The 25,707-nt window shown below is 42.7% G+C and overlaps 2 protein-coding genes across 2 annotated transcripts; both read right to left on the minus strand.

The window, feature by feature from the left end:
* Positions 1-1,077: 1,077 nt before the first annotated feature.
* Positions 1,078-16,957, minus strand: LOC308386314 (uncharacterized protein). The gene is made up of 6 exons (XM_080865769.1): positions 15,866-16,957; positions 15,047-15,102; positions 11,094-11,318; positions 10,162-10,261; positions 8,823-8,957; positions 1,078-4,048 (listed from the first exon to the last, which is right to left on the minus strand). The coding sequence occupies exons 3-6, from the start codon at positions 11,138-11,140 to the stop codon at positions 4,001-4,003; spliced, it is 330 nt and encodes a 109-aa protein (XP_080721895.1). The 5' UTR covers positions 11,141-11,318; positions 15,047-15,102; positions 15,866-16,957; the 3' UTR covers positions 1,078-4,000.
* A 965-nt stretch (positions 16,958-17,922) lies between these two features.
* chchd7 (coiled-coil-helix-coiled-coil-helix domain containing 7) lies at positions 17,923-24,888 on the minus strand. The gene is made up of 4 exons (XM_080865770.1): positions 24,599-24,888; positions 23,535-23,594; positions 23,327-23,425; positions 17,923-18,627 (listed from the first exon to the last, which is right to left on the minus strand). Exons 1-4 carry the CDS (start codon positions 24,599-24,601, stop codon positions 18,523-18,525), a joined length of 267 nt encoding a protein of 88 aa, XP_080721896.1. The 5' UTR covers positions 24,602-24,888; the 3' UTR covers positions 17,923-18,522.
* Positions 24,889-25,707: the final 819 nt, after the last annotated feature.

The raw sequence follows: 25,707 nt of genomic DNA on the forward strand, positions 1-25,707 counted from the left end.
TTTTTGGGTCTTCCACTTGACTTTTTTGTTCCATAACCCTCAGGATCATTTAAGAAATTCCAAATGACTGTCTTACTGCGTCCCACCTCAGCAGTGATGGCGCTGCTTATGCAGTTCAACAACCCAACCACGTTCAAAACCGTTCTTTTGAACGTGTAAGTGCTACTGGAACAACAGAGTCACACTGCTCAGGTTTTCTTCAAATGAAGAAAAAGATATTCACATCAAACCTGGTTAAAATACATCTATCAGAGTATTTCATGAATGAGAACCAATGAACTCCAATGAAGGCCAAAGCTTTGGCTCTGTGATCTAACTCTTCACTTAATCTTTAAACTACATGTTCAGAGCCAAGACCCACAGAAGCCTGTTGGCTTTCAAACTGATGGAATAAATATGGCGGTTATAACGATAACTCTTTTGTAAAATAATCAGAAGTATTCCAACCAAACTGTTGCACTAAAATCGTACATTTTAAGTGCTGTCTTTCATTTACTCTAATTAAGTGGAGCTGTGTGCCTTAAGAAGCTTAAGGGCTTAGTGGAGGAACCTCTCCAGCTGAAGATGGTGCACAACACCGAGGCACAACACTGACGCCTTACCACATTCATCGTCATCAATGAGATACTGCTCAGAGATGCTCTCCATAGAGCCTCCACATCAATGAGTTGAAAAATAGTGGTTTGACTTTAAGTTTAGAATTTGTCTGCTAAGCATTTTCTGTTAAATGAACTGCAACTCTGTACTGTAGCGCTCACATTTGTAAACACAGGCAGATGTGTCATTTTCCTTGGTTCCTGTTGGAGAAGGTGTGGTACATAAAAATGTAAATGGTAACTTTCTCTCACATTTCCTCAGTAGGAATACTGAAGAGATTATCCACTCTGGGTCATGTAATGAAAAATGCCTCAGCAGAGGTGCCACAGAAGTTTCCTAGTCCTCAGAGTACACAGGAATGGTTCCACATTAAGCACAGCGATATTCAGCACCAAGTTAAAAATGCCTCATCTTCTTGTACAGCAGGGGTCCCCAACTCCAGGCCTCGAGGGCCTGCAGTTTTTAGATGTGTCTGTGATCCATCACAGCTGATTCAAATGGCTAAATGACCTCCTCCACACGTTTTAAAGTTCTCCAGAGGCCTGGTGATGAACTAATCATGTGATTCAGGTGTGTTGGCCCAGGGTGAGATCTAAAACCTGCAGGACACCGGCCCTCGAGGCCTGGAGTTGGGGACCCCTGATGTACAGAGTAAGCCAACAACAGCTTCTCCTTTTATTTGCAGTTTATAAGGCTTCAAACATTTTATATAAAGCAGCAAAGGTAAACGGTTTCTTTCTGTATGTGAAACAGTGAGTGAATCTAAGTGTCTGCCATATTCCAGCTGCACCATCAGACTACATTAACTGGGCTGGAATAAAGAAAACATTAAGCAGCTGTCTGCACTTCAGTGCAAACTGGTACATGTTCTAGTATTTATATTACTTATTATAGTCTCACTGCCCACTCTCAGCACATTCTATAGTTATAAAGAACAGCAAAAACTCCCTGAGTATTAAAAGAAGATCCAAGTTGGCTGCCACTTAAGAGTACTGTATCGAATGAAATGACTCGCCTAACTGTCAGTGTGTCTGTAACCACTGAAAACAAAAACACTCCCACATCCACAGACGAGGATCATGACATCTCACATCAGCCGAGCCTGCTGCTCAGCTGTTTCTGACATGCACACAAAGGTGAACATTTTATTGCTATTAAATTTTAGCTTCATATATAAATTACTTTTCATTATTTTATTTTATTTTTTTAAGATTTAACAATGTTGAATTTCCTGAGGGTTTGCCGTAGTCTGTTTTTGTGCAGCTGATAGGAACACCACGTCCACATGAACACAATCAACTGTTTGGGACTCGTTTCAAAAACCAGTTTTGAATTGAATTTCTGTTTGAAAATATATATTGAAACAGAGAAACAAGTAAATGGATTCAATAATCAAAGATGTACTTCTTACAGGGCAGCACGGTTCGCTTCCACCACCCGGCCGGGGTCTTTCTGTGGGGAGTTTGTGCTCCCCGTGCTTATGTGGGTTCTCTCCAGCTTCCTCCCACAGCCCACAGTCATGCAGTCAGTGGGGTCAGGTTGATTTGAAACTCTAAATCGCCCACAGGCGTGAATAGTTGTCTATGTGTTAGACTGGTGACCAGTCCAGGGTGTACCCTGCCTCTCGCCCTATGACAGCTGGGATAGGCTCCACCCCCCACGACCCTGAAAAGGACAAGCAGCAGAGGATGGAAGGATGAAACTGAGCTCGTGATGGCGTTCCTCCGAAACAAAGGGCTCCATTTCAAAAATATACAGTATATCTGTAGGCTCTGAGAAAGAAGACAAGCGTAGCTACATTTTGAGGGTGAAATGATGGCTGTGGGGTGAAGATTACGGTCACAGCGGCAGGTTCAAGAGCTTTTGTGTGCCTCACACTTTAACCTGCCTCCAGCTCTCTGATAGCCATGAATGGGGAGGAATTTGATAGATTTTTGTGTGACATTTATGATAATAACTGTAAAAGCTGTAGGGGAATATACGGGTGTCTGCCTAAAGGAGCGACCAGAAAACTGAGAGAGGTAGGTCTCTCCATTCAAAGCCAATGTCACTCTATCAACAGAAAAAGTACAAATTTCAGCAACTGTACAAAATTTCAAAAGTCTGAATAGAGGCACATAGCATACAATCCTTCTGATGTATGAACAGTGACTAGTACTGTCGTTCCACGCCAGGAGAGTCCTGCTGGGGGTCTCTTTGTTGCTGCGTTCTCCACACTTCTATGTAGGTTCTCCTCTCCAGGTCCTCCAACTTCCTCCCACAGTCCAGAAACATCCATGGGATTCTACTGCTCATCAGTGTGAATGATGCCTGTCTGTATGTGCTGGCTCTATGACAGACTGGATAGGATGTAAGGAAGAAAGTGGATGTATTTATTTGGAGAAATATTTCCCTTTCTTTTCTTTCCTCCTCCCTTATCTGCAGTGTTCACTGTCTGCTCTGCAGCACCTCTGCTGTCTGACTCACTGAACGTGGTCTAAAAGTGTACATGCTGTGTGGATGCAGCTTGCAAACCAGGCTTTCTTACCTTAGCTTATATTTTAGCATTAGTGATCTGATTCCTCGTGAAGTGTGTGGCACATTCCCCTTACCGTGGCAACACTGTGTTAGTGTGTTGTATAATAGTGACATCTGCTGGATTAAAAAAGCAGCTGCAGGTAACCTGAGTAGAGCGCTCATGGCAGGGTTTGTCTGTGGCAGTGGAGAAGGCGGGGTTAAATCATGCCTCACTGGAGAAAAGTTTTCTCATTGGTTCCATTGGTGATGATGAGCCAATCAAAGAGCACCAAAGCCAGTCTCCCCTCCTCCGCTCAGTATAAACACAGCGTGGCATCTCCTCACTGCACGAACACGGCAGCTGTATTGGTCGTGTGAGCTTTCTTACTGCATGCATCGGTACAGTTTGTTGTTCTTTGTGCTTCATGCATGCACCAACGATTCAGTATTGTGACACCTTCTGTCCAAATCCCACAAAGTTGATGCTGTTCATGTGGATGTAGCTTTTTCAGTTTCTCTGCTACGTCCACATGAGCAGGGATGTCCTCACCAGGATGGCTTTCTATCCACATATGAAAATAACACATGGTGTCAATAAAGCTTCAAAAAAGAGCGCAGAAATCAATCGATGACTCCAGTGTAGCTGTATCCATCTTTTATATACAGTCCTTGTAGTTGTCACCCATGAACCACATGAGCAGCTCAGAACATGCAGACCTGAGAAAGGTGGCACATATAACAATCAGTACACACTGTGTGGCAGAAAATGCTATTAATGTTGAACAGCACCGTACAAATGTTGGCAATAAACGTAACAGCGCACAGAACTAATCTTCCCACCATCCACAAACATTCTGCTCCAGTCTCTAACTTTCAGTGCAAACTCAAAAAGAGGAAATGAGAGACATCACATGATTTTAACTTTGTGCAGATCCTCCACAGTGATGTACACCACCTGCAGAAACACATTCAGACGTCACTATAGTGGGGAATTGTAACCACAGGGAGACAGTAACAGCCATCTGTCATACAGCAGCATACGTACATCACAAACATCCAGATGTATTTAGTCATTTCTAAGATCAGTGATGGCACACGATCTGAACAAAGGTTACTGTTGTGAAAACTGGAGCTTGGAAAGAAAAGTTTCTTGAAGACGTTTCACCTCTCATCTGAAAAGCTTCTTCACTTCCAACTCACAGCTGTTTGAACTCTACTGCAGGTTACTACACTTTCAACACCTGGGTCACTGAGCCACTATTGATCACATGACTCATCACACAAGCCAAGGTTTGAAAAAAGGTGTGGTCATTATAAGCAGAGGGTTCAGGTGAAGCCATGTCATGTGACCTATTGATGTGAGAGGATGTTGGCACGCCACCTCAGAACTGCGCTGTAGGTTCAGACAGTTTGTGTGTAAAGCTGCCTCCTGTCTTCACAGATGGTTATACAATCATTAATGATCTTATTGATCATGAAACTGACCTCACGACCAATGTTCCCTCTAATTTTTCACGTGTGTGAGCAAACTCACAGACTCCCTGAGCGGCCCCCTGGACCACTGTGAGCGACATCAGACGTGTGCACTGTGGTGACGACAGCATCGCATCCATCGAAGTTACATGGTTTATAAAAATAATCAAATTACAGCATTTACATTTCTGTTAGAATCCCTTTAATTAAGAGCTTTAGCCCACTTACAGTGACAATTACAAAAATCTTTTTTAATGACCTGTGCACTATGTCAACGCTATTGGAAGTATGAATATTTGAACTATGGCAAAACATGAACGGCCAACCAAATCAAGCCTACTATAAACTCCAATTTTGAAACTTAACATTTTTATTATAAAGCTCTGACTTGTGTTATGATGAGCCAGTCTGTGAAGCTCCTGTCCTACTGCGGTCTGGGAGACAGTCCTACTGTCCTGTAACTCTTTGTCTGTCAGTATATAATGATTATATGCATTTTTCTAATACTCAAACTGGTGACAGTATTTAATGATCAATATCCATAAATGAAAACTCAATAAATGACACTAGATGAGTAGTAAACTTATTAAGAGCTTAAATTTCACCTTATTTTTCCCGTCTGTCCTTCTCACGTCGTCCAGGTTGATGGCCTCGTCTGCTTGCAGCTTTGACTTTATGCGCATCAGCTGGTCCAAATGCTCCGCCTCAAGACGATTTCTGGATGCTGTTTTGAGACGATTCATTAAACTAAAGCCTCTTTGGCAATCTGCACTGAATGCTTGAAATATAGCACAAATATCCACAAGCTGCGAGATGTGTTTTAGCTCCTCACATTTTAGCGTTGCAGCCTCCATATCTGAGAATGTGCTGATTGACCCATGTTTAAGTTTGTGCCTCAGTATGTACTTGAAATCAGAATATTCACTGTTTATGACCTCCACTGAATGTGGAGGGTGGAGAATGGCCTCATACTTCTTTGCCAGCGTGGCAATGTCTGCTGCTCCATACTCAAACCTGATGTCTGAGGTCAATGCCTCAATGTCAAGTGCAGACCACTCCTATAATTCATCCTCTGGAAAATCCAAGTGATCACAAAGCTTACGAATAACACGAGTAATCTCACTGGTATTCCTGCCATCAGCAGATAAGGCCCTCATCGCCTCTATGACACGGTCACTCCACTTAACATCCTTTTCCTCTGTCAAGTATTGGGAACGCAACTTCTCAATCTTTGCTCTTGCCAAGCAGTGCCCTTCAGTCAGGTTGCATCTTTGAAAAGAAAGACACAGGTGTGCCAGCTCACCCAAAACATCTCCCAGAGCGGTGAGAGTAACCTTGAAGTTTGAATCGGTTAGCTTTTTGTAACAGTAATTTGCCACTGGATCTCTGTTATCACTGGATTCTCTCTTGCAGTATTCTTCCAGCACAGTGTAGTTCCTCAGCATTCACAGCTCAGTGACGTGACAGCCATCGCACTTCACTCAGAGGCCTGAATGACAGTGCATCCTCATCAAGAACATTTCTAGGTCTTCCCGTTTTCCCCTCTTTACAGTGGATCTAGAGAAAGTGGAGTAAACTGTTCTAAGAAGAGTTCCCACATCACACATCAAAGGTACACCTTTCCACGCATCATCAATGCCCAAGTCCTCTCTATGGGCCACACAGTGTTGTTCAGTTAAGTGTGGTATTTTCCGCTTTAATAAAGCTGCAACTCTGTTGTGCTTTCCTCGCATTACTGAGGCACCATCGGAGGTCAGCATCACCATTCTCTGTAGGGCTGGGCGATAGAAACGATATACGATAGAAACTATATAAATTTGGCCAACAATAGAGATTTTGACTATACCGCTCTATCGCGATAGCGCATGTTGATGATGTCATCAAGCTGCACCTGTTTTGGTCGAAAGCATCGCAGTGGCTACAACCATTATCACTGCAAATTATGCTGACAGTCACAGCAAAGAGATGAAGCACCTTTGAAATATGGGGAAAGCCAAAAACTGCGCTTCCTCCACTTCCCTAACATTGATTCATTAATGTTGGATTCTCTCGCAGCTGCTCTATTCCCATGTTGTTGCAGTATATTAATGACTAACCTCGTATTGTGGATGAATAACCTCAGTTGTTCTCCTGACTGAAGTTTGGCCCGTGTACAGCATCCTGCTATGTGATTGCATTTGTCCCTGACCACCAGAATCCCTCACGTTAACTTTTATCGAGTGGAAAAAAAGTTGGCGTTCATCCTCCAGCTTCACTGTGCTAATGTTATGCTAACATAGCTGTGTCGCTAGCAATCACGTAGCACAACATTATATACCAGCTAGCCCAACTTCAGTAACCCTGCAAACACCACTGCTGTTTAGTTTTCTGTCTTCATTTATGTTGGAAGTGACAGCAGAGCTGTACGTTTGAATTAGTTTCAAATCTCTCTGTCAGAACATGGTAGGAAATGTTTAGGTGGAAACTAGCGAGCTAACTTCCTGTTAACTTCTAACTCCGTTACATTTAATAAATCTGTTTTCATGGATGTTAAACTTAATTGTTACACCTGGTAAAGCAGCAACGCTGATGATTTTATTAAAGATGAAAGAATTTAGACTGTTTTTAACTCTCAGTGTTTGTTTGACTTTGGGACCTGAAGCAGACGGAGTTTAGGACCCAGATTACTCCGTGAAGCTCCTCACTACGGCAGCCGTAATGCTCTGACATCCATCAAGCAGTGCTGCTTACCAACATTTTTAAACTTAAAACATTTTTAACAGATTTCTGCCCAAATCGGTTCGAGGTCAGTAAGCACAACCAGAATTCATACATAAGGCACACTCTCGATTTTTGAGAAAATTAAAGGATTTTAAGTTTGGAAAATACGTTATACAGAAGAACAGAATATATCGTGATATATATCGTTACCGCACATGCTTCAAATTATATCGCGATATGAATTTTAGGCCATATCGCCCAGCCCTAATTCTCTGCATGTCTAGTTCATGCCGTGCATGCGGTCAGCTGGATGATGCCACCAAACAGTTTTATGGTTGACGTTATTTTCCTCCCTGGATTTAATATACAGGACTAGCATTTTGTGCACTGTTACGTCTGTGCTCTCACCTATGATCAGGGTGTGCCGAGGTGCATTTTTAACTTCACACATTGTCTCATTCTGCACTACTTCATTGATTGAATTCACAAACTCAAAGGCATCATCTTTGCTTCGCCAGCTTTCTGGTACACTCACATACTTTGCCATGTGATGGTCAATTTGTTGAACCGACAGCAGAGAAGAATTCATTTTGAAGGCTGGTAGAATCTTGTCGATGAGAACTTTAACTTCTTCGGGGTTGGATTTCTTTCTGAGTGACAGCTCGTTCCTCTTCTCTCGGTCTTTGGCGCTCTCTCCCAACAACGTACCGATCCCCATTCCCATCGTACATCTTCTCACAATTCCAGCTGCTTTCAAATGACTTTTCTGTTGAATGTGGCGCTTGAGGTATTCCAGCTTCCATTCTGTCCACACTTTTCCCTCCGAAAACTCGCTTGCGATTTTAGCTTCGCAACATATTTTGCAGACCAGACCTTTCTCGCTCAAAAAAGAAAAAATCTCTCCCAGTTTCACAGTTTTTTCTCCTGTTTGCACATATTCTGACAGCCATTCCATCTTAAAAGAGTCGCATTTCTTTTTTACTTTGGCCACTGTGTGCCACTGCCCGTTCGTTTTGCCATTATTTTAAAGGTTCAACATAAGCAGCACTCCACATCGGCCACACCCCTTTGTTAGCTAAACATGAGCAGCATTTAAGGACGCTGTCATAGCCTGTCAACCACGTTGATGAGCTGTGCATATACGAATGTGAATCGCATCATTGGCTGGAGCAGCCAGTCACCGCTCACTTACTGACTCACACTACAAAACAGAATCAACTGCTAACGTATTTATTTTCATTTCAATTCAGGTTAGATTTTTTATTTTTGTGCGCTACAGAGATTTTCTGTGCGCAGAGACCGTGCCAGCAGTGCACAATTGCGCACGCGCGCAGCTTAGAGGGAACATTGCTCACGACCCAGTGGTGCCAGTTTAGCTCATTATGCAAACGTAGATGTTTATAAGGCTGGAAACCAGCAGTCAGCTGAGACTGAAGACGTCACTTAGATGAGTGCTGAAAACTCCTCGTCCACAAGAACAGAACCAACTTTTGGGGGAAAACAAACCTGTCTTTGGTGATAGAGCATTTAGGCAATGAAGAATGGTTTACACTCACCTTATCATGGCAGGGATCTGGATAGTCACAGATGTCCTCTGGAAAGGCAGACCGTATCAACATCTTCACCTCTTTAGGGTAGACGTAGGTAGGCTGACACTGATCCCCCTCCTTCACGCCAACCTTGTTAAAAAACTAGGACGGGGGTGACAGGAGTTATATGATAAAGATGATAGAATAATACAATGTATTTCATGACAGGGACCACCTGTAAACACAGAAGACCAGTTTGTGAGCAGTTACCACTCATCACCCAGTCTCAGTCTCAGTTTCCTTGTCCTGAATTGAATCGTGATGAAATGAAGTCCACACTTTGTCCTCTGCAGAAGACTCCTTCAGCTTCTTCTAATGGTTATATATCCTGCCTGGCTTTGGAATATCTGAGGACTCAGTGTGAGTATTAGTCTGTCATGACTGAAACATCTCTACATGAATGTCTGCAGGAGATTTTCTGATGGCACAAAGCTTTGGGGAGTGCTGTAACCACTGGGAGAAAACCTTGCTTATTGTCATTAATGAGCTGAACAAAACAGTACAGACACAAACATGTGCCATGGCTCCCCGGTGTCACCCATCGTAGCCAACCTTTACCTGGAAAGTACAGCACCAAGCCACTGGCACAGATAGGTGGATGTAGAGTAGTAGAAGCCTTCACTGTTCACATCAGCTCAGTGGATAGAAACAGAAAGTTCACCAGGGCAGACTCAAACAATAAAAGTTTGCTTTGCACAGTGAGGAGAAAGTCCTCAACATTGGAGTTTACTGGAAGCTATGCCTGCAGGTAAAGTTTATTTTGGTAACTGACTAATCCACCAATTGTTCTTTGAATGTTTCAGTGACTCTTATCTCCGCCTCCTGTGGGCACACCTGTTCTAGGCTCCAGGACCTCACCTGCTCAAGACTGTGAAGACCAGCCTGTTGTCTGGTTAAAATAATGACCCAGGAGACATTTGAATTTGAAAGCAATCAATTGTATTTCTAACATTACTCAATATGTCCGTCAGACTAAAAATGAATTCTAATAATAATAACATAGAAGCTGTACATCTGCATCTAAAGGTCAAAGGTCACTCTTTGAAGAATGTAAATGTTTCCATTGTAGACAGACATGGCTTTTTTTACTCCTCTTTCTGTCTTCTCTGTGTCCACTGTGGACAACCATGCTTGAACAGAAGGGGTTCAGTCAACTCTCTGCAATGCTGAGATCGATTCCCAGGCCCCTCTTCTTATGTGCATATATGGGATCCCCGTCAAACACTAGCATATACTGTGCTGTTGTTCTGTGGTAAGAGAACGCAGTACTGTAAAGACATCTACGTGTTGCTACTAAAGTACACACCAGTTTCCTCTGCAGAAGACGGAAGACCTTCTTGCGACGGGCGTGGTCATTCCTGAGGCGTGTGGCAGCATGTAGCAAAGATGCTAACCACCCGGGAAGCCTGCAGAAGTGGCCATAATAGATATAAGTGTAGGTATAACTCTTTCCTGTACCTTATCCCTGCAGCTACCACCCTCTAACGTAAGTAGATAAGTACCAGACCATATACCACCCAGCTTTGCTCACTCCACAGTCCCAGCATATTCTTACAATATCCTCTGGGCTGCTTTGCAATAAAGACTTTGACCCTGTCTCTGTGTTCTGATTTAGAGCGCAGCTGATAAACCTAAAAACATGTTTCTATGCAGTTTAAACGCCTACTTCTGAACAGCCATCAAGTACTTATTTATCTGTGCATCAGCATTGGCAGGGTGGATGGAGTGTTACAGTTACAGTTTGGTAAATGCTGCTTTAAGTTACGTTGTTCCACATGGACACTAAGACTCACACTGTGGTGCAGGATATTCCTCACTTAATTTAACTATTACACTTATCTGCATTTATATAAAGCAGTATACTTGCACAGTGACTAATGTAGTCTTAAGGTTTAACTAGAAATCCTACATTTAGAATAATGTAATCATTATTGATGCTGAGTTTAGAAACGCAACCAACTGTCACAACTTGCAGATCGTCTGGACTGTTTATGTGAGGACCCAAATCCACACCAGGAAAACAGGAAAAATAAACGAAAGACGTCCCGTTTATTAAGGCAGACACACCAAACGGGGAAAAATGCATAAATAAACTAAACAGAGGAACGGCTGAACTGGAAGAACTAAGGACATAAAGTAAAAGCCTGGAACACTAGAAAAACCTCGGAAACACCAGCGGGAAAAAGAAGAGACATGGAGGAACCATGGACACGATGACAAAGGTCACGGAAAACTCACACAGTGGCTGTGTCCCAATTCAGGGTCTGCACGCTTGAAGTACGCATTTCAAGTGCGGTTACGTCACCGCCACGCGACGACGGCTGTCCCAATTCGAAGTGTACTTCAAACGCATACTCCAAATGCGCCGTCGAGTTCCCCAAATATCAAGCGTGGTCCGGTGCACGCTTCGTGGTCCCATATATCCCACAGTTCATAGTGCGGCGGTGGGTGTGGATAATTTTGCTGCAAAATACGGCAGAAGGGAGCGGCCGAAGAGTGAACTGTGAAAAGTAAGTACTGAATATGACGTCACTTATTTATGTGCGAATGTTTAATAACGAAGAAAATTAAAACATTACTGTTGGCCACATGTTGGCAGAGTTGTGCGACATTAGTGATGTTTGTACTTTCAGTGTTTACTTGGTTTTAAAGCCTCTACATATATATATATAGTCGACCTTAATCGTACAGAGAATCTGATGATTTATGGATAATTAAAGTCAGTCATATATCCACAAACACAACAGGCTGAAAGTCAGTGATGCTGCTCGGTTTGCAGTCCTGAACATCACGGCACAAGCAGGATCCACTGCACTGTTAATGTGAGCTGTGTTATATTGCTGCCTCTGTTCGGTGGTGTCGAGCCAAACTGACTTTAACGTGTGTTTGAACGAGCTGACGGTTCACTCGTTAAGCTGAAAGAAAGATGCTTTAATCACAGCAGTCACACATGTGTCCACTGCACCATCTGGAACTCTTCTTGTTTACACTCGTAATAACACAAACACTAAATCCTGCTTCTCTGTGCTGTTGTGTAGCAGTGTGTACACCTGAGACTGTCACCTGTCTGTCTGTCCTGCACTCTCTCTCTGTTTCTTTCTCTCTGATTGTGGAATAAAAGTATGAACATGTGTTTATAAGTTACACTTGTGTTTGAATCCTGCAGCTTATCACACATTTGATTTCCATGTGTGACGACTGCAAGTGTCCAGAGTGAGGACAGACTGAGGGACCCACTGCTGCACATCATCTGTGAGGCTTTGCACCCCTGATGATCCACCAGGACAAACTCAGCAGTGTGTGAGGAAGAGGAGGAGGAAGAGCCAGCAGCAGCTGACAGATGGAGAGAATAGACAGACTGTTCCCTGTTTGTGAAGGACTGCTAGGAAAGTTTAACATAACTGTCTGTGCTGAATCAGTCTTATTAGGTAATGTTCAAATAATGTGATCATCCCAGTGTTTTCAGTGTGGGAGAAAGTACTCAGAGTACTCAGGGCCTTCAAGTTACACACCATGAAAGGCAGCAACAAGTTTAATGTTCAGAAACCTAAAGTCTGTATCAGCAGCAGGATGGAGCTAAAATAAATGTTGGTTTCAGTTCTATGAAGCTTTGAGTATTTTGGATCAGTAGCTGCTGTGTGTGTTGCATCATGTTGCTGTAACTGTTTATATGCTTTATATATTCTGAGCTAAGTTGATCTATAGTGTTACATCATATTCTATAAGGATGTTATGTGTTTGTAGACTTTCTGCCCAGTTTGACCCATTTAGCAGACGTCAGCCTGTTTAAGGCTCTGATATCTATTCTGTGTGACTTACAGCAGTTATGACATGGTCTGATTTTCTCACCCAATAAAGGAATATTTCATATATCAGTCGACTCTTCATTCTATCAGACACAGTTATCACAGCTCCTACATTTGCTTTTTACACATGTATGTAAGCATTGAGCCAAATTTAGTAATGCCAACATATTAAATGAACAATATTTGTCTCTTATATATAATACATCTATATATGCACTGTCAAAGATACTCGTCCTTGACTGAAGATTTAAGGTGACAGGAAATATAAATAACTGCAACTTGAATCTTTGACCCAGAATTCAAGCTCACTGCTGTAATATATCTCATAATAATCTGACAATAATATAATATTGGCCATATTATATTTACATTACCACAGTGAGATGACTTTAGTCTCATGAACAACATGAGCTAATTGTCATTTACTAGCTAATCTTAAATGACTGTTCAGCACAGAAATGAAGCCCAACAATCATGTTTACAGTCCCGTGGTCTCAGCCTCAGATACTCAACTAATCACAGTGATGTCATGACAAAAATGAAAGACAAACAAAACATTTTCTCCTTCATTTCTGTCACACAAAGCTGTATGTAACGTTTCTCGCGGTTAGTATCATGGTTGCTAGGCAACCTGAACAGCGCGACGGAGGCCAGACCGTCCCATTTCACACGCCTCTCACTTCCGCACTTCTCGTACTTATAGTACGAACCGTGCGTACTGCGCGTACTTCAAGCGTGCAGACCCTGAATTGGGACACAGCCAGTATATACAGACAGGAGGTGATGAGGGAAGTGGACACAGCTGAGACAAATTAGGGGCGATGAGGCAGAGGGGAACAAAACAGAACACACTGAACACGGGACGCAAGACTGTCAAAGTAAAACAGGAAGCACAGAGACGCGGGCCTAAGACTCACACACCTGACATAACATTAGGGATAAAACAGGGAGGCAACGAGACGACAAGAAACACCAGGAGAGCAACACGGGAGGGAGAGAGAGGGAATCCAAACATGGAGACGAGACAGACGGAGGGGCGAGCGACACACACGGGCGACACGGAGTCAGGCAAACACACAAGACGAAGCTCAGGGAAACGCACAACACTAAACAGAGTTTACACAGGAACCAAATCATCCCCGTACACAGAGAATAACACAGCTCAGGACTTCACAATAAGCAGTGCTCTTCAATACTAAACAAATGATTTCTTAAAAAGAAACACACTTATTATTATTATAGGAAGCAGTTTGTTACAATATTACTAGTTATTTCTTAACATTACATGCACTGTCCCTTCATTTGTAACTCACAATGTAAACCTCAGAATATCGTCCCACACTGACACAGGCTCCTACTGACACTCAGCTGATGTTCAATAACACAAAGCCATGAGCAAGTAGAATCTACAGTAGAGTCTACAGTAGAATCTACAGTAGAGTTTATAGTAGAGTCTACAGTAGAGTCTACAGTAGAGTTTATAGTAGAGTCTACAGTAGAATCTACAGTAGAATCTACAGTAGAGTCTACAGTAGAGTTTATAGTAGAGTCTACAGTAGAGTCTACAGTAGAGTTTATAGTAGAGTCTACAGTAGAATCTACAGTAGAATCTACAGTAGAGTCTACAGTAGAGTTTATAGTAGAGTCTACAGTAGAGTCTACAGTAGAATCTACAGTAGAGTCTACAGTAGAGTTTATAGTAGAGTCTACAGTAGAGTCTACAGTAGAGTCTACAGTAGAATCTACAGTAGAATCTACAGTAGAGTTTATAGTAGAGTCTACAGTAGAGTCTACAGTAGAATCTACAGTAGAGTCTACAGTAGAGTTTATAGTAGAGTCTACAGTAGAGTCTACAGTAGAATTACAGTGGAAACAGGTTTTTGTTCAGTTCTTCGTTTCATCTGATTCCACATGAATTATTAAGGTTCGTTTAGATCATGCTCTGAAACAACTGTCCAAAGAAGAACCAGGAAGTGTTTCATAACAGGGACCGAATGGCAGGAATGAAGCGATATACATAATGAACTCTGCAGTGAACAAGAGCAACAGTGACTAAAGGAGAATCAGCACAGGTGAAGGGAAGTGGGCGGGCCCCGAGGTAAACTTTCCTCTACATCCAGGCGAAAGCCAGAGTGAAGTACACTGCTGACTGACACGTGCCCTCGTACCAAATACCACAGCTCTGCTAGAGGACTCATTAAAGGGTCACTTTAGAAGAACTGGAGCTGACAGCAGGCGCACATTAATGATTTAGCCGAAAAATGACTAAAACAATCAGGCTTTATGTATGTTTTCACCCCCGTGGGGATATTCTGTCATTCTGTCACAGCTTTTGGACGACTCGACGCTGGATTCTAAACTGAAAGCTGGGAAACTTGAACTTACCCGAGTGAATGGCAGAGATCAATATACACATTCATGATGATGGACAACAGCAATGTCTGTGGACGAGAACGCCAACAGCATATTAGGGTTATTATAGTTAAACTAAAACTAGGTGTGAAAAGCACTCTGCTGAATGTGAATACAAACAGCACCTATAACTAATACGAACCCCAACAACAGTATAAAGCTAGCTGGACCGGTACATTTGGTAAGTGGGGCTTTTCTACATGATCAATGCACTGATGCACGCACACATAAAGAATATCAGCTGTTATCTGTTCTAACACTGTTATTTCATTACTATGGATTTTTTTTAATCCACGGAACTGCAATAAAATGTTTCAGTAACTCTGGATAATTGAAACATTTTAACGCCTTGTGTTTTTATTGCTATTTTGTAACAAAGGATATTTTTATACCATAAAACATTTTGTATTTACATTTCAATTCTAGGAGGAGGGACATGAGCTCATCATGTCTCACGTTCCTGACCACACAGCTACTATTACAACTTATTATTTTAAACAGTTCTTTGCTCTGTGTCAAAGTCGAAATGCGCTCATAGTAAAGCAGAACCTTTTGGATGCGGTTTCCGTTGAACAGAACCAAATTAATGTGGATTATAGATGAAACTTTCAGTCCACATCGCCTTTGTTCAACGAGTCCGAGCTAGCAGCAGGTAGCTAGCTAAGCTGTCATCCATTAGCCTCGCTCAGCCTGCTAACTAGAGTTTGACTGCAGGTGATGAATGTGACATTTTACTGCTAATGTTTGTTAGACTGCTAACAGTTCGCTTGGTGAGGACTCGCGCGCTCCTACCTGTCACCTCTGAAGAACACCCTCTCCTGAACAGTGCGCGTGCACTCTCCGGACTTTTGGGGGCGCGGTTTAACCCTGAGTGACGATGACGGTGGCAGCACTGAGCAGGCTGACCGACTGATGACATGGTTACGGTTCAGTAGAAAACCATCACCCAGCGGTTCCTGTCAGCTCCTCCACCTACGACCTGCACACTAGGGGTGGGTTTTTATAATCGATTCATCGATTAAAATCGATTCTGGCTTGGATAACGTAAAATCGATTCATTAAAATCCTGAATCGATTTTTTAATATAAATTTATTTTGTCCGAAATGCCAGAATCTCTGGTGACATCTCACAAAATTTCAAGAACCACCAAACAGTAAATGAGAGCAGGTACAGGGATTCTGCACATAGACTTAAACACACAGCGCGACCCGCGGATCAGAATCAGTTAGATGTCGCCTTTCTCACAGTCGGGGCTGAAAGCCGACAGCTCGCTGATCCGGGTCCGCGCTTTGTGTTCACGCCGCTTTCTTCATTATTCGCTTGCTTGTTACGCACAAGTCTACTGTTGTTTACAGCGCTGTCGGCCGCTGTTTTTTTCCCTTTTACATTCTTCCGAAAAGAAAACCTCATTTCTGCTGTTCAATACTGAACAAATTTAAACTTTTTAATATTATTCAAAATGCAAAATGCTTAGCCGTGTCTCTAATAAAACCGCTGTAACGTCAGAGGTAATGTTCATTAATTAATGGTTTTCTTTCGTTTTTGATGTACTGCAGAATATTTTTATAAAATCCCAGGCCAGGAAAACCTTCATGTTTTTCTGTGTTTTATCCTCAGCTACTTTGACACAAAGGCATCTGCTGTGATGCTCACACCTTGGATAAAGTCTTGCGAGTGTCAGCTTCCTTTTTATAGATACAAAAATATGTAAATGTTCTGATCTGAATTATACTTCTGACTGTCAAAATTTCCCAGATTTAAATCGAATCGAATCGAATTAAATCGAATCGTGGATCGAATCGATTTGGGACCTTGTGAATCGGAATTGAATCGATTCTAGAAATCAGTGACGATACCCAGCCCTACTGCACACTGTAGTCATCATCACACCTGTGTGTGTGTGTGTGTGTGTGTACACACACATACATACATATATATATTTAAAAGGGACAGTGCAGTTTAACATAGTCCAAGTACAAACATGAAAGTAACGCACGTACGTTTATAGCTATTGCTAATTGTCAATAACTGTGCCTTGTTGGGCTTACAATCAAAATAGATACATTTTACAATAAAACCAAATTACATCATAAATGCAATTACATTAATTAATAGACAATTAAAATTAAATTAAAATCCTTAGTTGAAATGACTACATTTCCCTTTAACCACACTTTAAGCTTCAATGTAAAGGATCTGATGTCTGTAATCAATTCGATTTTGGTTGGAAGTGTTCCACAGATGGCAAGCTGACTGACCGAATGCAGATCTGCGATATGACATCTTGCAGTTGCCGTTCACCTTACTCCTGGTAATACGATTACTATCTGGTCTCTGGATGTTTCTATTGAGACACTCTGGGGCCATCCTATTTATACATTTAAGAAAACACAAATGATTAAAACTCTTAAAACTAAGTAGTAGCAATATTTCTTTAAAATGTGACAATGATGCCACTGAACAGATTTTTTATCCATTATTTTTAAAGATATAAGGACACCACAGGCTGACTGGTGCTGCTTGGGTCCAAACTGTCATACAATATGAAAAATGAGAGAATATCATAGAACGCATAAACATCTGAGCTGCTGAAGTGGGTATAAAGTGCCAAATTAACTTAAAACAACTCAGATCAGCCTTGACCGTCTTAGCAATCTTTTTTACATGCTTGTCAAATTTAAGATCTGAATCTAAAATTATTCTAAAAACGTAGATCTCATATATATAGATATATCTATATATGAGATAGATCTATCTATCAAAAAATCCGGTCTGTTTCTTCCAGTCTTCCCACAATGCTCTTCTTCTTCTCCATCAAACTTTTCAACAGCCAGAAATCAAACATTAGTAATGGAGGCATGTTTATTAAGAGACAGAAACACTCGTTACAGGTTCACAGGCTGCACACTCGACCATGGTCATAGAAAACATTCAGCATCTAGTTCCTCACAGGCTGTTTTAGACTAGCAGCAATGCTAAGCTGGCTTTGGGCTTATCCAGGTGACTTCAGGGCTAATGGTGGGTTTGTTGTTCTATGAAGGCGGTTCACTTCATCGAGGTAACCTATGCTGTGAAACTCCTGCAGGTCAGAGACCAGCAGGTATCACTGAAAACAGTGACACCACACCTGGTCCCCCTGTGTGCAGACAGTCCACAGTGTCGTGAGTAATAAAATAAGAGATATGGATTTTTATAAGCAATAACATATGATCCAAAGACACCTGTGCCCACCTTAGGTTGAAATTGTGTTTTTCTATTGAATCTTTACTGTCAAATCCTTAAACAGCACCAAGTCTGCAGCTAAAAGCAGAAAAAGTAAAACTGTTCCAAGTTTCTGATGAGCTGGATTTGAGTAGGCGAGTCTTTGGAGCACAGAACTGTAGTGTTGACTCCACCACAGGCTGAAGGCCAGCTGCTCTTCCCAGTGTGCATGTGACTGGGCTCGCTCTTAGTATGGTTTGCCTCCCAGTGAAGTAAGCATCTCCAGCCTCTCTGCAGCAGTGGGCATGTCAGGTTTCACACCATCTCTTCTCCTCTGCACCATGATGTTGTGCTGCAAGACAAAACAGACCAGCCAAAGAAAGCACATCAGATAATTATCAGAACAGCACCTGCTAATAATGACGGCTGAATAAATAGCACGACACCTTCTAACCAAGTCAGTGTGACTGCTCAAGTCTCGCTTGTAAAGGTCACAGTGGGTCTGAGGAAATAACCTCGATGACATCACAGTGACATCATAAGATAAGATAAGATAACCTTTATTAGTCCCACACGTGGGAAATTTGTTTTGTCACAGCAGGAAGTGGACAGTGCAAAAGTTATGAGGCAAAAATTAGAATACAATAAGAATAAATACAGTACACAGCTGTACAGAATAGAATAAAATAAAATACACAGTAGAATAAAATATACAATAAGATAAAAATAGAATACAAATACAAATACTATATACAACTGAGTAAAAATACAACGATGACAGAAAGGATTATTGCACTTAGTGTTATTGCATATGTGTGGATGTGTGTGTTTGTTCAGTTAAAGTCTTTGTTGTGGAGTCTGACAGCAGTGGGGAGGAAAGACCTGCGAAATCTCTCCGTCCCACACCGTGGGTGCCGCAGTCTCCCACTGAAGGAGCTGCTCAGTGCTGTCACAGTCTGCTGCATGGGGTGGGAGACGTTGTCCAACAGGGATGACAGCTTAGCCGCCGTTCTCCTGTCACTCACCACCTCCACTGGGTCCAGAGGGCATCCTAGAACAGAGCTGGCCCTTCGGATCACCCTGTTCAGTCTCTTCCTGTCCCCAGCAGAGATGCTGCCGCCCCAGCAGACCACGCCATAAAAGATAGCAGAAGCCACCACAGAGTCATAGAAGGTCTTCAGGAGTGGGCCCTCCACTCCAAACGACCTGAGTCTCCGCAGCAGGTACAGCCTGCTCTGCCCTTTCCTGTAGAGGGCGTCTGAGTTATGAGTCCAGTCCAGTCTGTTGTTCAGATGAACACCAAGGTATCTGTAGCTGTCCACAGCCTCAATGTCCATACCTTGGATGTTCAGTGGTTGCAGTGGAGGATGCTTGTGCCTGTGGAAGTCTACCACCAGCTCCTTGGTTTTACTGGCGTTGATCATGGAGGGCTTTGAGTGCCAAACTGAAATGATTACATCATCAATTCAGCTGGTTTCAGAATTATTAACTGATGCATTTAATCAATTCATTACGTGTGTAAGACAGGTCCATCCTATCGCCAGGTATGATGAACAGGTATCCCACAATGCATTTCAAATCACAAGTGGCAGTGCTGCTCTAAACTGTAAGCAATAGGGTGGCTTTAAAAAAGAAATCACTTCCTGATTCAAACTGATTTCAGTTTGATTAAAGCTGGATCAGTACATCGCTTTTTAAAGACGGCAGAAACTCAGCCTAAAGCTCACAAAACTATTTCAACAACCAGCAAACGGCTAAAACTGCAAATGACAGCAGGTACACGGCTTCAACACAAACATAAGTGAACCGCCTCAGGCTGGGCCTCAGCGTCAGCTCGTACTCACAACGCTCCTCAAACCCAACGCTGAAAATGACAGACTGAAACAAGTACAGCACACGTACAACCATCAGAGCTCCACCTGTGACAGGCGGAGGGGGTGTTGTGTCCCACTTTATAAGGTGCGGTGCAGCACAGCTCCAAACACTTCAGCAAATATCCTCCAGCTTTAGAAACTGACCACAGGTTTACATTTAGATCGGCGCTCACAGCCCTCTGTACCACAAGAGCACACAGTTACCATACCTGTGTGAAACACTTGTGCTGTGGAGTCTGACGTGTGACAGGAGGCTTAAGTTAATTACATTATAGTAATAGTAATAATAATAATAATAATAATAATAATAATAATGTGTTAGTCCCTGTAGGGAAATGACTCCTCTGCATTTAACCCATTCACCCAGTGAAGCAGTGGGCAGCCACTAGTGCAGCACCCGGGGAGCAGCGTGTGCAGACGGTACCTTGCTCAGGGGCACCTCAGGGTAGCCGTTCAGTGGATTCGAACCCCCGACCTTCTGATCAAGGGGCAACCACTTACCTAGTGAGCTAGCCCTGCTTGTTGATGTGAGCCAATACTAAGAGAACCCCCGTTTGGTGGCCTTTTCTTTACACACACACACACACACACACACACACACACACACACACACACACACACACACTAGGGCTGCCACGATTTGTCGACTAGTCACGATTACGTCGACTATTAAAATCGTCGACGACTGATTTAATAGTCGACGCGTCGTTTGAAGCTTTGTAAGATCCCAAAAGACGCAGGAATAATAGCAGGATTTAAGAGTGTAATAACGGACTGAAACAGAAGATGGCAGCATTGCATGTACAAGGATGTCAGCTACCGTTAAACCCCGAAGAAGAAGAAGAAGAAGCAGCTGTGTCCCAGAATTCATAGCGCGGCCCAGCTCAGTTTCCAACAATGGCGGCAGCTAGTTAGTTTTAACTTTACTCTTATTATTCTTTCTGGGTCACAAAATAAACGTTTAACATATTTTCAGGCTTGAATGTAGCTGTGTAAACCTCAAATATCTGCTCAGTTTATCAGGACACCGCATATTTTCAAAAGCGCTCCGACGTTTTCGGAGACGTCTGTTACCCACTAGCTCGATAGCTAGCCGGGGGCTAGGTCACTAGCGCCGTGAGAACACCGGACTCCCCGCAAATCGTTTTCAAACCCACCGCCGTCTTTCGCTACTCAGGTTAAATATATATGAGTCACTTAGATAACTTAAAAATGTTGTTGTTTGGCTTTTTTTTTTTTTAGTATTTTATTTGTTCCTGAGTAAATCAGTTTGTCTGAGATTAAAGTTATAGTTTTTACACAGCTGAATAAACGTCAAGCAGACAGCTGATTATCAGAAGTGTGAGATGCTCCAGAGTTTACTCCGGTGTCCTGTTATATTTTAGATAGCAAGGAGTTTATTAAACTTCACCGAAACAATCTGCAAATTTCATTAAACTTTAATAAACTATCATCTTGTCTTTATTTTTAGTTAGCACAGACCTTAAACACTTAAAGCTGTAAGCTAATGATAGTTATATAAGAGCAGATGCTGCTGGTGCAATAAGCTGTAGTTTTACGTCCAATGGATGATGATCTGATTAGTCGACTAATCGCAAAAATAATCGGTGACTAGTCGACTATCAGAATAATCGTTTGTGGCAGCCCTAACACACACACACACACACACACACACACACACACACACACAGCTGGTGATGTGTGACCCAGATGTAAACAGATTGGTCATGTGACCACTGCCGTGTGACGCAGTAATGATAAACACTTCCACAGTTACAACAGCGCGGCTTTGCTGTGACAGTATTCTGAAGAGTTCACTATCGCGAGCAGGCAGGTTGATCCTTGTGGAGCTGAAACAACAGCAGGCTACTTTCAGTGCTTACATTTGACTGATGCCATTTCGCTCTGGCTCCATGGTGTACTGGTTTACAGGTTAGCCTACTGAAAGATTCCCAGTTGATCCCAGACACACAAATCCCTCTATGGTCATGTCCATAAGAGCAACTGAGAAATGTGCTGATGTGACGCGAGATACGACTGCACCACAATAGCGGTCACTGATCATAGCGCTTATGAAAAGACTAAGATGCCCTGCATACTGTTCGCTGCACTCAGTGATCAAACAGCCATTTAGATCCTTACAAACAGAATTGTGGCGATATAATTATGAGGGTATATTGACCCTAAAAGTGCAGGATGTCCATTTTATTTGTAGATATGAGCACTTCATGAAGGAGCGTGTTAACCCACGTTTCCATCAGCACCCACTCAGATCAACTCGCCGAGGCTCGCCACGACTCCACTGACTGCTTTTTCATTACAACCGAGTACCACCTGACCTGTGTCGTTATTGTCATGGCGACACAACAGCACCCCGTGATATAATTAGTATGTAATATGCTACAACAAAGGCGGACATTGAGCCAATGATACACCCGCTGCTCGGCCTGTAGCTTTGCGTCAGACTCGGGGACCATGGCGATGTTAGTTGCCAGGTTTAAAAAAATGTCAGTTTTGGGTTTGTGAAGGAGACGCTGTGATGACTCATCGAGTGACGTCCCTGCCCAGCCAATCGGAGGCCTGCCGTCTGCTGGTGTCACATTTTGGGCTCACCTTGGATTGCTTGGAACCCCGGCCGAGTAGGTACTGAAAAAAGGACCTGGTAGCAGGTACTCTGACCTAATGAAACTGTACCGAACTGTGGCCTGGTCTCTGTGCCGGGGGTCCGAGTCTGTCTGAGGGACTCCCTTTCTCCGTTTGTTCCAGGACAAAGCTCTGTTCTCTACTCTTTCATGTCTTTACTGAACTTGGTGATGTTTCCGTCGTGTTTACAGTGTAAAGTAGCTTTTCTCACTCACTGCAGCCTGCATGCTTCTGCTCAGTGCTGCTGAGTCACGTGACCAGAGGACGGCTAATCACAGCCTGCAGGAGAGGTGGTGTTTGCACAGACACGCCAGCTTTCTGAAGGGCGGGAGCCGAACTTAGGACAGAAACAAACTAAAGCATCGAGTCCATCCTGTTAGTGTCGATCAGATACCAAAACCACTGATACTGCTGGCTAACATGTGTTGCTCATTACTTGTGGTGCCTTGAGCATCCACCACTGCAGCATCAAGGATGAAGATCTTTCAAGATCTTTGCCAACAACAAATCGAAACATGAAAACATTACACTCACCCAGTATTTCCTACAGTCCTTATATCTCTGGAAGTAGGTGGAGCACATGCTTTTATCATAGTTGTAGGCATTCAGACACTTCTGGGAGTCATCGCTCTCCTGAGAAAAGGCGTATTTCAAAGCACAGGATTAGAAAGCCGCAACACTCATGTGCCAGCAGCAGGCACACAGCCGACACAGCGCAGCACGTGACAGACGGCGAGCTTACTTCGATGCAGGGGTTAATGTCCTGGTTCCGAACTTTCCGTGCATTTTGATCCATCTGAATCTGGATGGATGGAAAGAAACAGGCTAGTTTTTCTCAGAAGCATTTACCTCTTCTCTTTGTGACTCCAGGCAGCATTTTAACATGAACCCATAGACTAGACAGAAAATACGGACATGGTCAATGTCATGTCCCCCACTGGTTAATTATGTGACTGTTTTCAGTGTCATCGTTGTAGCTTTTTTTAACTACATGTCACAATTTCCTATCTATACAACCAGAAGTGAGCCGCTGGCTTCCCTGTTTGGATCCATCATCTGTGTCCACTAGAATTAGTTAACTGAACTGAAATAATGATAACACAGTGACTGCACAGGAAGGCAGACGCCTACATAACTGCCTCCTTTTGCCCTACTCAAAGGCCGTTTTTTCCTTTTTCAGCGGCAGACATTGTGATGTATGATGGACGTTTGTCTTGCAGTGAACCAGGCATTTCAGAGGTACTATATCAACACTGGACTGTTATTGTGGGCAACATTTAAAGATCAATACACATTAGCTCACTTTCAATTGTTACATTGACATGACACGTGGTTGTGGTTATTTGTGCACCAAGAAATCATTCCAGTGCATTTTACTGTAATACACACCCCAAAATGTTTATACTGTGAAGCTCGAGTTTGATGAAACGCATCATTATTTATGCCACAGGTCGATTTACAACTTGAGGATATCAAAGATTAAGTTGTGATCAGTTTGGAGACTTTTATATCATGTTTACAGTTTTTCTTAGGATTAAACAAATGAGTGAAATAAAAAAATGTTTGTAGTTTGAAATACATGCCGAATTAAAAGGCAGTTCTTTCACACACTGTTTTAATGATTCCTGGAGATCGGAAGCGTTAAAAAGAGCACTTGTTATTTAATTAGCAGATTTCCTAACGACGGTGGGTGCAGCTGAGCGTCCTCCCCCAGTACGTTTCTATATCGTATCAAGCGAAAGCTTCTTTAATGTCTCCAAACGGTGCAGAAACTTTGCAGCAGCTGAATGTGAGTGGAATACTCACCATTGCCTGAATGTTACAACGTGCCTTGTAGAACCCGGCGTTAGCCTAGCGAGCTGTGCAAGCAGCTAACATCCACTGCAGTGAAGACGAGCCAGCTTTAGCAAACACACAACCAGGCTAGACTCAAAAACCACGCTGGCGCGACTCCGAGCAACACCAAGCTAACTGGTAACTAGTGATGGCCCGCTTGAAGCTGGCGCTCCGGAGCGTGTGTCGAAAAAAACAACACACTGGTTCAGAAGCACTGTGTCGAGGCTTGCTTCGTTTGGCAAAAGTCACGTGACCAGTGACGTCCGAAGCTTCATTGCGCACGTAACTGCTTCGGTACCTGATTCAAACGGATATAAGGAAGTGAATCATCCACGGGATTCGTGGAGTGTGTTGATGGTGACAGAGAGCGAAGAGGTGATCATTCCACTGACAGATATGGAGCCAGCGAGGAAGAGAGGACGTTCTGGCGTGTGGGAATATTTTGAGTTGATTTTGCTCAATTCATTTTATCTGCCGAAGTGAAACACCTGAAATGTCCAAAATCATGTTTTCATAATGGAAATATCATTACAGCATATGACTTTAGGAACACTTCCATGTGAATTAAAGCTGATGAAGACTACAAAAATGTATTTGACACTATACGTACATTACATTGCTACAGTTTAGAAAATCATTTTGTTTATTGTTGTTAGGTGATAGTCTGCAGGACCCAGGAAGACCTGCATATCTACCAGCTTGCAGTGTAGTTCCTGCACTCCACAGCCTCTTCTGTTCCATGCAAGTGGATTTTCTCCAGGGCAGGAGAAACTATTTCTAAGAAAAGAAACAGACTCAGCCAGCGCACAGTAACACTAATCCTCTTTTTAAATGTAAATAACAAAAGGGCTACCTTACATTGATCATGTTTTTACTTTGCAAGTTCTTGATTAGGGGTGGGTTTTGATTATCGCCTTTCTGATTACAATCCATGCTAAATTGAATAAAGTGATATTGATTCATTAAAATCCCGTGTCGATTTGTAAATTAACGTTATTATGCCTGAAACGCCAGCATCTCAGGTTAAACCTCACAACATGTCGTCAAACACCATACAGCTAAAACAGTAACTGGGAGCA

The sequence above is a fragment of the Rhamphochromis sp. 'chilingali' genome (assembly GCF_963969265.1).
Source record: "Rhamphochromis sp. 'chilingali' genome assembly, chromosome: 18".
NCBI lineage: Eukaryota > Metazoa > Chordata > Actinopteri > Cichliformes > Cichlidae > Rhamphochromis > Rhamphochromis sp. 'chilingali'.